Source organism: Brachionichthys hirsutus, chromosome 1, assembly GCF_040956055.1.
Source record: "Brachionichthys hirsutus isolate HB-005 chromosome 1, CSIRO-AGI_Bhir_v1, whole genome shotgun sequence".
Lineage (NCBI taxonomy): Eukaryota > Metazoa > Chordata > Actinopteri > Lophiiformes > Brachionichthyidae > Brachionichthys > Brachionichthys hirsutus.
The window spans coordinates 16,997,758-17,008,713 of record NC_090897.1 but is presented as its reverse complement, the minus strand read 5'-3'; the positions used below and the strand labels follow the sequence as shown (position 1 = coordinate 17,008,713).

Below are 10,956 nucleotides of genomic sequence, written 5' to 3'. Positions count from 1 at the left end.
AACAGAAGATTTAGAACTATTAATTGGGCTCATTAATAATGAATATCACATTTGTCCGACCCAAAAGGGCCGATACGCATCCATTTGGGCTGCCTCTCAATAATCAATTATATATTAGCGTCATCGCGAGGCAAGACAGAAACTGATCAGGTTGATCGCCAACAAGTAAAGGAGGCGATAAATACATAGATGTAGACATTAGGGGTGTAACGGTTAATACGGATGAAATGACACATCAGCCTTATATTTTACAACCCAGGACAAAGTTCCATCGATAAACTGGAGGTAGAAGAGAAGAGGAAGGGTACTTCCATTGGAATACATACTGATGTAGAAGGTGCTGGGGGCATGGGTTCCATCGAACTCCAGCTCGAGCAGGTTGCTGGTCTTGGGGTCATGTCTCAGCCAAAGGGCCACGCCCAGAATTACACCCCCGGTGAGCTGAGAATGGGAACACAGAATTATTTTCGTACATTTCACCACACTGAGCTGGATCTGGACGAGTATAAATCGGCTTCACTGATGAAAGCGACGAACCTTCACCCGCTAAGAGACGACGCAGCTCACAGGAAGTGCTTAGAAACAAACTTCTTTACGGCCGTTGCCGTAGAAAAGAGAAAGATTCTATACGGTTGATCGACCATACTTCGTCACACTTTGCTGACAGCGTATCAAAAGTCATTTCAAAAGTCATGCCTCAGCCCAACATGAAAATTCAGCCCATTTCAACATTGGCCCGCTCACCACTGCCGGCAGGGCCCCCGGTGTGAAGAGGGGGGTGCAATGTGGGGCGTTCTTTATGAAACGGTCCACCACTGGAAACATCAGCACATGGTGGGCGGAGTTCTGGACCGGAGCAGGGACATTGTGGTTGCGTAATGAGAAAAGCAGCTCATTGTCCGATTGTTCATTGACCCCCCCCCCTACTTCCTGTTGAACCACGTTCCTGGGAAACCCTGCAGTTGCTGCAATGTGTGCTTCTGTTGCTGAATTATTCGTCCGGGGGGGGGCAGGACAAACAAACTCTAAATATAGCTCTAGTCAACATATATGTCAGCACGGACACAGGGACAAGCACCCCCATCTGGAAGCAGTGAAATAGTACACCGATGGAGCCCCCCCCCCCCCCCCCCCCACACACACACACACACACGGCTTTGGATGTTTAATATATCTTATATTGCTTTATACATGCCGTGGTGGAAGCAGGCAAAGACACAATCCTCCTCCTCCTCCTCCTCATCATCATCAACGGAGAGCCATTCCAGTGCTGAGGCCAGCTGCTGCCTAGCAACCAGATCAACACACACTGCTGGCAAGGGTGTAGAAATTCAACACACCACAGAATGGCTCGCTCTCGGGAAGTGAACGCTCCTCACCACGGAGACGATTCACACAGACGCTAGCTTCGACCATTCAAAGTGAGTCATGAGCAAAGACGAGTCCGAGTCCCATCTCAAATCCTGCTGCCTGGAATTCAGCGGTCGTCCCAAGTCCAACACGCCTTCCGCCCAAAAAGGGAGGAAAGAGAAACGTTACTCGGGACACTTTACTGTCCCCAGCAGCAGTAAAAGAAACCCACGAACGATCAGCCGTGTTGGACAATACCGACGAGAGACAAGGGTCGTCGTTAATAAACAGTAGAGGGCAGCGGCGAGCCCATGTCCGACTGTTTTAACCAAAGAAGAACAAACAACCGCTGCAGCGGTGCCTGCTCCAGAGGCCGCATGTTGCCCATTTCCCCAGTAGAAGAAGAAATTCACACCTCTGTTGTCGTTAATTTAGACTAAAATTCGCATGCCAAGCATTTTTACATTTTGCTTTTACTGCAAGTCCCACCGGGGCAGCTCGTAACCGCCCACCGGGGCAGCTCGTAACCGCCCGCCGGGGCAGCTCGTAACCTCCCGCCGGGGCAGCTCGTCACGCACGCCGGGGCAGCTCGTCACGCCCCCCGGGGCAGTTCGTAACGCCCACTGGGGCAGCTCGTCACGCCCCCCGGGGCAGTTCGTAACGCCCACTGGGGCAACTTGTAACGGCTCATTATTTACTTGCTACAATTTGGATTTTGGAGTAATTTCACTGCTTTCTAAAGAATACATGTGTCAACACAATAAAAGAGCAGAGGTATTTTGGGAAGGAACAGCTGCTCCACGTCACATTTGGCATGACACCCTCTGACCCCCCCGCCCTGATAATACTTCATTCTCACTGCAAAGTTTCAGACGCTCATAAAGGAATGGCAAAGGGAAAACAACTTTTAATGAACAGGAAAAAAACTGCCTGATAGATCAATCAAATCAGACCCTCTGAAGATGATTTGATGAGGTCACTGGTGCCCAGGCATCAAACACTCTAATCGTGTATAATCCAACGTGTCTTGAGTAATCAGGTGGCTGAAAGGTAACGATGACCTTCTGACAACACAAAGGCAGTATCAGAAATACCCCAAAAAACCACAAACGTGAAGGCAGGCTTCTAATAGTTAGTCGTTGCTTTGACATGAATATTGTACAAAGTTTCCAATCACCTGATCACCTGAATAAAGCCCCCTGAACGCCTGTTCTTCTGAGAGTGGAGGGGTGACTGTGGTAGAGGAGAGAGGGGGCTTAAAAGCGTTTACACCGCAGCATATCAGGCACTAGTCTAAACAGCCCTCCCTTCTGTAGATGGACAGAAACGGGGGTGCAGCCTTGCTTCAGATCATGCTTCCCAGGTTTCTAAGCAAGTTTTCTCTCCAGCGTCTATTTCTGCCTGTTGCCCAGGGTTGTAGAATGCTGAGCATGCCGGGGAGGGGGCTACTGGGGGTGGGGCGCTGTCTGCAGTTCCCATAAGTCCTTTACCGCCACCAGCCCCCCACCCGTACTCCATAGCCTCTTAACCCTCTCAGTGTCCACGGTGATTTATGAAAACAGGAGGCCTCCCCGGCCGGCTCCTCGGTTGATCGACTCAACATGTTCACTTTGACAGACTCTATCGCAGAGCAGCCAACAAAACGAAGGCCCAGTTTACATAACAGCTTTACTAAATATGGAAGGTTTTAAAAAGTCCGTACGACAATGTTGAGGAAATGATCCTGCAGAAAAACGAAGCGCAGCTTTTGTAGCATTCCCTCGCCACTTAAACCAGCTCAATAAGGGCCTGATGCTGCCCTCGTGTCGTAAGACCACGAGCGATTAAAAAGGAAGGCAGCACTACGACATCGACTTGTCGTATGGTTTGTCTCTACCAGGGAACCATCAGTCCCTCTCCATTTATGTCTTTCATGATACTCTCAAACCCAGTAGGGGTACAGAGCAAACTCGAGTATCAGCGAGACGTCCCTCGGATTGGTCCATCAAGACAATCTCGAGGAAACAGGTCCGACACTGTGGGTGTCTAACCTTTAGTCCAGATCATCCTTAAGACCTTAACGGATCCAGTCTCACACCTCCAGATCTGTTTGTGAACAATCAGACCCCACCATCATTTTCAAACCAGAATGATTTTTCCAGAAAATAAATTTGGACACTTACACCAGTAGGTTTTGAGTGAGATCCCTCTCACAGCGAACATTTGAACTTTTCAGGCAGTCTAGCTCGTAGATAGACGGCCTGGGTGAATTGCGTCTTCCCTACCATTTCTCGTCTGCACGCAGTTTCACGCTTGCTTCCTCATTTTCTCGATGAAAATTCGGTCGACGGCTGCAGCAGCTACCTCGTTCTGCTTATGTTACACAGCTGCTTCCCGAGACATCTCGAGAGGTGTACATTCTTTGGCCCCACGGGCACAAGAACTTTAAGGATATCCTGCAGTGCGCTCGTTGAAGATGAAAGAGAAGATGAGACCTGATTTCCCCATCGGTTAGCATTTGACACTCCCGTCAAGTGAAGCAGTCAAATACAACTGCCTTTAAAAAGTCTAAAGTGGCATTTGAGGCAAAAAAGACAGGAGAATTAATGAAAATGTAAAACTCAGAACCATTCAAGTTATTTTCAGGAGTGTTACCAACACCTAAAACCCTAAATGGCAATGGCAATGGAAGTGGAACTAATAAATGATTCAAAGTTAATCTGCTTCTATCTTCACCAGCCAAATACTGAAGGCCATGACTGGAAAGTATTAGTGAACAAGATTCAAATAATACACATCTCTGTGTTGCCCTGCGATGAACAGGCGGTTTTGTCCAGGGTGTACCCCGCCTCTCGCCCTTTGAACATTGGGATAGATTCCAACACGCCCCGTGACCAAGTAAAGTGGTTCAGAAGATGAATGAATAAATAATTAGCTTCTGGATATGCAGCAAAGCACTGCACCGTTGTTCCTGACTGATAAGGAGGAGCCGTGCTGCAGCACTAATGGGCTGATTTAACTATAGTAACAGAGTGGTAGAAGTAGTCCAGTTGTCCATTACATCTTGGTGTAGCTCTGAATCACATTTCAAAGATTTTTTAAATCCTTTCAACATTGCTAGATTAGACCATCCACAATTACTGAGGAATTAATGAATGAGGAAAACGAGAGGGGAGTAGAGGCACCTGTTGCGGACCAGGAAGTGACAAAGATTAGCAAAGTGAAGTTAGAAAGGCGATGAAGAGGATGAAGAATGGGAAAACAGTTGGCCCGGATGACATACCCGTGGAGGTGTGGAAGTGTCTAGGAGAGGGAGCTGTAGAGTTTTTAACACTACCTTGGAGTGACCGGGTTGGATAGGATTCAAAATGAAAAATGAGAGGGACAGTGAAGGTTAGACGTTTTGGAGACAAGGTCAGAGAGACCAGACTTTGATGGTTTGGACATGTCCAGAGGAGTGACAGGGACTATATCGGTAGAAGGATGCTGAGGATGGAGCTGCCAGGGAACAGGACTAGAGGACGACCCAGGAGAAGAGACATGGACGTAGTGAGGGAGGACATGAGAGTGGCTGGTGTTGGGGAGGACGATGCAAAGGACAGGACTAGAGGACAACCCAGGAGAAGATACATGGACGTAGTGAGGGAGGACATGGGAGTGGCTGGTGTTGGGGAGGACGATGCAAAGGACAGGGCTAGAGGACGACCCAGGAGACGATACATGGACGTAGTGAGGGAGGACATGAGAGTGGCTGGCGTTGGGTAGGACGATGCAAAGGACAGGGCTAGAGGACGACCCAGGAGAAGATACATGGACGTAGTGAGGGAGGACATGAGAGCGGCTGGTGTTGGGGAGGACGATGCAAAGGACAGGGCTAGAGGACGACCCAGGAGACGATACATAGACGTAGTGAGGGAGGACATGAGAGTGGCTGGTGTTGGGGAGGACGATGCAAAGGACAGGGCTAGAGGACGACCCAGGAGAAGATACATGGACGTAGTGAGGGAGGACATGAGAGTGGCTGGTGTTGGGTAGGACGATGCAAAGGACAGGGCTAGAGGACGACCCAGGAGAAGATACATGGACGTAGTGAGGGAGGACATGAGAGTGGCTGGTGTTGGTTGGTTGTAGCGGCCCTTCATGGGACAAGCCGAAGGTACAGTAGTGAGGGATAAGCCTGGCAGGTTGAACAGAAATGAGTAATTGAAAATAGCACAAAGACAACATCTGGAATACTGAAACAAAATGATTCATTGTGTTCACAAACAATGGGTGTGCATGAAGTGAAATCACAACAGAGAGAAAATCCTGGTGAAGAAACTCACAAAAAAAAAAAACAGCTACTTGATAGAGACGATCAGAAAAATCCCAAAGTCGTAAAGGACTAGACAAGTCTTAACCAGCCCGGCCCAGTCCTGGTTCCAGTGACCTCATGACAGTCTGATGGAATCCCAGGAAAGCCCCATTTGCCCAAACCGGATGTCACAAGCGCAGTTCTTCCTGATGTGGTGGGACGGGGGCTTGCCAGCAGTCTTAACAGATCCAGTTTTGTTTTGCTGAATTCGCTGAGCATACTCGTCCAAAGCCAGGGATGGTCAGAGACCATTAGAGAGACAGGGACATTTCACCGACCAACCAAACATGATGATTGGTACAGCTCACCCCCTGGACCCCCTGCTCATGAATTGTGGTCCCTGTTGGGAGTGGCTGGCGTTGGTTGGTTGTAGGCACCGAAGCATTGATTGCTCAGAACATTCGAACAATTCATTCATTTCCCAACCGCTCATTCCGTCATCGGGTCGCGGGCCAAGCCGGAGCCAATCCCAGCAGTCAATGGGCGACATCGCAATCAGCCACACACACACTCACACCGACGGGCAATTTAGCGTCAATTTAGGCTGCATGTTCTTGGTGGAGGGAGGAAGCCGGAGAACCCGGAGAGAACCCACGCCGACGGGGAGAACATGCAAACTCCTCACAGAATGGCCGCAAGTTGAAGACGAACCTGCGACCATCTCGCTGTGAGGCAACAGTGCTTACCACTGCGCCACCATAGAATAGAAAGCCTTCATCGTCATGGCGTAGTGGCTACACAATGAGATTAGGATCCAGGTACAGAAGAGCTCAATTGTTAGTGTCAAACTTTGATAGAGTGACGATGAGGAAGACCACAAGTGTGAGCGAGAAGAACCAAATCTGTCACTGTCCTTTCACGAAAAATGAAACGTGGACTTGTTGGATCCGGGCAGCAGACACGGCACGAAACTTTAACAACTGGTTTAAGGGCTGTAAAAGATTCCGCCTTGATGACCCGTGGCTGTTGTGTCTCTGGTTATGAATACCAAATAAGCAGCACGTCTGTTCATTAAAAACGGTCTATCTACATGAGCCAATCAAAAGACCTTCACAGCTTTCATGCTGCTCAGACATCCATTTTTTTCATTGGTTTTTGGCGCCAAATTTGTTTATGTCCACAGTAGAGGATAATAAAGTTTACATCATAGACCAGCTAGCTGTGTACTAACCGTCATGTTCTAGTGACCTTTCACCTGTGTTACAACGCTGAAGGGGGGCAGAGAAGATGGCGATTTAATGTCGACATATGAAGGATCAGCGCCATCGAAAGAACGACGGAGCAACAATACAATACGCACTTCCCCGCATAGATCTGAGCGTCCGGCGCTTTATTACCAAGCGCCCCCAAAACTTTGAAATGAATGTGTGCCTCGTTCATTTGGATGAAAACGTGAGGAGCGATGGAGAGGGTTTGCTCCGCTGTTCTCGGGTCTGACGTCCAATTCACCTTTTGGCAGGATGAGACACAATCGATTAAAAGGCTTCCAAAATTTTGATTTTGTGGGGGGGGGGGGGGGGGGGGCACGGTGACAAAACTGGTAAGACTGCTTTAAAGGGAATTGTTCCCAAAAAAAGGGTCGAGTATTTAAATTGTCATTAACTAATAAAGCTGCAGCAACAAGTCGCTCTGCCAGAGCTACGGCGGGGACTGCGTGCCCCCCCCCCCACTCCCTCGGGGACTGCGTGCCCCCCCCCCCCCCACTCCCTCGGGGACTCTGCACCTCCCCCCTCGGGGAGGACACGCAAATACACCCGCTTCTTTTTTTTAATCATCAGAACGGTACAGCTTTCCATAAAATGGACGGAAGGTAGAAGAGAGTCTTTGAGATGTGGTGCAGACGTGGATAAGTGGGCTTTATATAAATTATACATACATATATACGTATATTTATATATATATATATATATGTATATTTATATATATAAACACATTCCAGTCTGATTGTCCCATCTTCTTGCGAGAGGACACTTCGGTGTTCGGTTAACGGTTCTCGAAAGGCCACGCCCAAGAGACCCGGAAGCCCAAACATCGTGACCAGAACGTGACGCTCAATGACGTCACGTTGCTGTGGAGGCATCTCCGCAACACGCTGGATGTGAGAGATGGAGGCGCGAGCCGTTTCCAGCCCTTTGAAGAAACGCACCAATCAGAAAGCAGCAGCGGAACAAACGCGCACGAACACCAAAAACTCACGCGCACAAATGTTTCCACGATCAGTCACCCAACATCCAGCCTCAACTCACCAAATGAACCCCCGCCCCCTATCCACACGCACGCACGCACGCACGCGCAGCGGAGGAGGAAGTAGTCCAAACAAAGCCATTATCGGGCACGCCAGCCTCCACCAGCGCGCAACAGCTCGCTTCACGCGCACGACGCGCATTCAGCATTCACGAACTTCTCGGAGCTCGTTTCAACATCCAGAAACTTTATTTACACAGTTTAACAAACTAAAAACAACAGCCCCCCCCCCCCCCCCCCCTCTGGAACAGCCGCCGTATTTGCTGCGTTTCGTCCCACGCTGAGCTGGCGTGACGTCACGGGACTGCATTCGGGTGGAATTGTCCCCCACCCCTTCTCTGAGCATCACGCTAAAACACGTCACCGGCTCCATTCCGCGGTCAGACCCAGATGACGCGCACGAAGGCCGCTGCTCACCCAGAAGACGAAGTTGAAGAAGAAGAGCATGTACTTGATGCATTTGGTGCAGCCTTCGACCCCCATGGTGCTCCGGTAACGCGGGACGGACTGTTCGGTGCGGCTGCAGCGAGTAACGGACCGAGAGGACTGAGAGGACCGAGAGGACCGAGGCAACACCCAACTCCGCCCACGATGACGTCACCCCGTCAACCCGACGCCTTCAAAATAAAAGTCAGACTCACTGCACCTGACCTGGACGCGTTCTTATACTGCGCCATTATTAAGTGTTGGACTGCAGCTGACGTCACACTGTAAAAAAAATTTGCATGCTAGTTTTTTTAATTTTTCAATTTGGCCCGGAAATAGGTGTTTATTAGGGATGGGACGAGAACAGAATCCATTTGCACAGCTTGTTGCAGTCTTCTCAATGAGAGGCAGGTGCTACCTGCTCAGGTGAGGGCCGGCCTCGCCTCTCTGTTGTTTCCTGTCTTCGGCTTCATGTACGACATCGGATACTAAAGAAGCGTTCTCCCTGCAGAATAAAAAAGAGAATCAGGCAGATCTATGTTTGGTTTTACTTTTATTTCCAAAGTCCCGTACAGAAGAGTGGCAGTGCCACGTCATGAACCCGTTTGGGTCGACTTGCAGGTCGGGCCCAGCGCTCGGACTCGGGACTCACACTCATCCACATTTAGACACATTCAGGCTGTCATTGGCTGTCCACCTTTCAACGAGGCCCCTGATAGGCCCCAGATAGGCCCCTGATAGGCCCCAGATAGGCCCCTGATAGGCCCCTGATAGGCCCCAGATACGCAAAGTCCAGAGTCCAGACACACAAAGCCCAGACACGCAAAGTCCAGACACGCAAAGTCCAGACACGCAAAGTCCAGAGTCCAGACACACAAAGTCCAGACACGCAAAGTCCAGACACACAAAGTCCAAACACACAAAGTCCAGACACACAAAGTCCAAACACACAAAGTCCAGACACGCAAAGTCCAGAGTCCAGACACGCAAAGTCCAGACACGCAAAGTCCAGACACGCAAAGTCCAGACACGCAAAGTCCAGACACGCAAAGTCCAGACACACAAAGTCCAAACACACAAAGTCCAGACACACAAAGTCCAGACACGCAAAGTCCAGACATGCAAAGTCCAGACATGCAAAGTCCAGACACACAAAGTCTCGACACGCAAAGTCCAGACACACAAAGTCCAAACACACAAAGTCCAGACACACAAAGTCCAAACACACAAAGTCCAGACACACAAAGTCCAGACACGCAAAGTCCAGACATGCAAAGTCCAGACATGCAAAGTCCAGACACACAAAGTCCAAACACACAAAGTCCAGACACACAAAGTCCAAACACACAAAGTCCAGACACGCAAAGTCCAGAGTCCAGACACGCAAAGTCCAGACGCGCAAAGTCCAGACACGCAAAGTCCAGAGTCCAGACACACAAAGTCCAGACACACAAAGTCCAGACACGCAAAGTCCAGACACACAAAGTCCAGACACGCAAAGTCCAGAGTCCAGACAAACAAAGTCCAGACACACAAAGTCCAGACACGCAAAGTCCAGACACACAAAGTCCAGACACACAAAGTCCAGAGTCCAGACACGCAAAGTCCAGAGTCCAGACACACAAAGTCCAGACACGCAAAGTCCAGACACACAAAGTCCAGACACGCAAAGTCCAGAGTCCAGACACACAAAGTACAGACACGCAAAGTCCAGACACGCAAAGTCCAGAGTCCAGACACACAAAGTCCAGACACGCAAAGTCCAGACACACAAAGTCCAGACACGCAAAGTCCAGACACGCAAAGTCCAGACACACAAAGTCCAGACACGCAAAGTCCAGAGTCCAGACACGCAAAGTCCAGAGTCCAGACACACAAAGTCCAGACACGCAAAGTCCAGACACGCAGAGTCCAGACACGCAAAGTCCAGACACGCAAAGTCCAGACACACAAAGTCCAGACACACAAAGTCCAGAGTCCAGACACACAAAGTCCAGACAGGCAAAGTCCAGAGTCCAGACACGCAAAGTCCAGAGTCCAGACACACAAAGTCCAGAGTCCAGACACACAAAGTCCAGACACGCAAAGTCCAGACACGCAAAGTCCAGACACACAAAGTCCAGACACGCAAAGTCCAGACACGCAAAGTCCAGAGTCCAGACACACAAAGTCCAGACACGCAAAGTCCAGAGTCCAGACACACAAAGTCCAGACACGCAAAGTCCAGACACACAAAGTCCAGACACACAAAGTCCAGAGTCCAGACACGCAAAGTCCAGAGTCCAGACACACAAAGTCCAGACACGCAAAGTCCAGACACGCAAAGTCCAGAGTCCAGACACACAAAGTCCAGACACGCAAAGTCCAGACACACAAAGTCCAGACACGCAAAGTCCAGACACGCAAAGTCCAGAGTCCAGACACACAAAGTCCAGACACGCAAAGTCCAGACACGCAAAGTCCAGACACACAAAGTCCAGACACGCAAAGTCCAGACACGCAAAGTCCAGACACGCAAACTCCAGACACGCAAAGTTCAGAGTCCAGACACACAAAGTCCAGACACGCAAAGTCCAGACACGCAAAGTTCAGAGTCCAGACAC

At 49.8% G+C, this 10,956-nt stretch overlaps 1 protein-coding gene across 1 annotated transcript in view; it reads right to left on the bottom strand.

Annotated features, from left to right (window-relative positions):
• LOC137916489 (CD81 antigen-like) overlaps positions 1-8,483 on the bottom strand; it is a 13,781-nt gene extending 5,298 nt beyond the window's left edge. The window contains exons 1-2 of the mRNA XM_068759519.1: positions 8,345-8,483; positions 327-441 (exon numbers count right to left, since the gene is read on the bottom strand). Of these exons, the coding sequence (XP_068615620.1) occupies positions 327-441; positions 8,345-8,410 (181 nt within the window). The 5' untranslated portion in view covers positions 8,411-8,483. The remainder of the gene's footprint in view (positions 1-326; positions 442-8,344) is intronic.
• Positions 8,484-10,956: the final 2,473 nt, after the last annotated feature.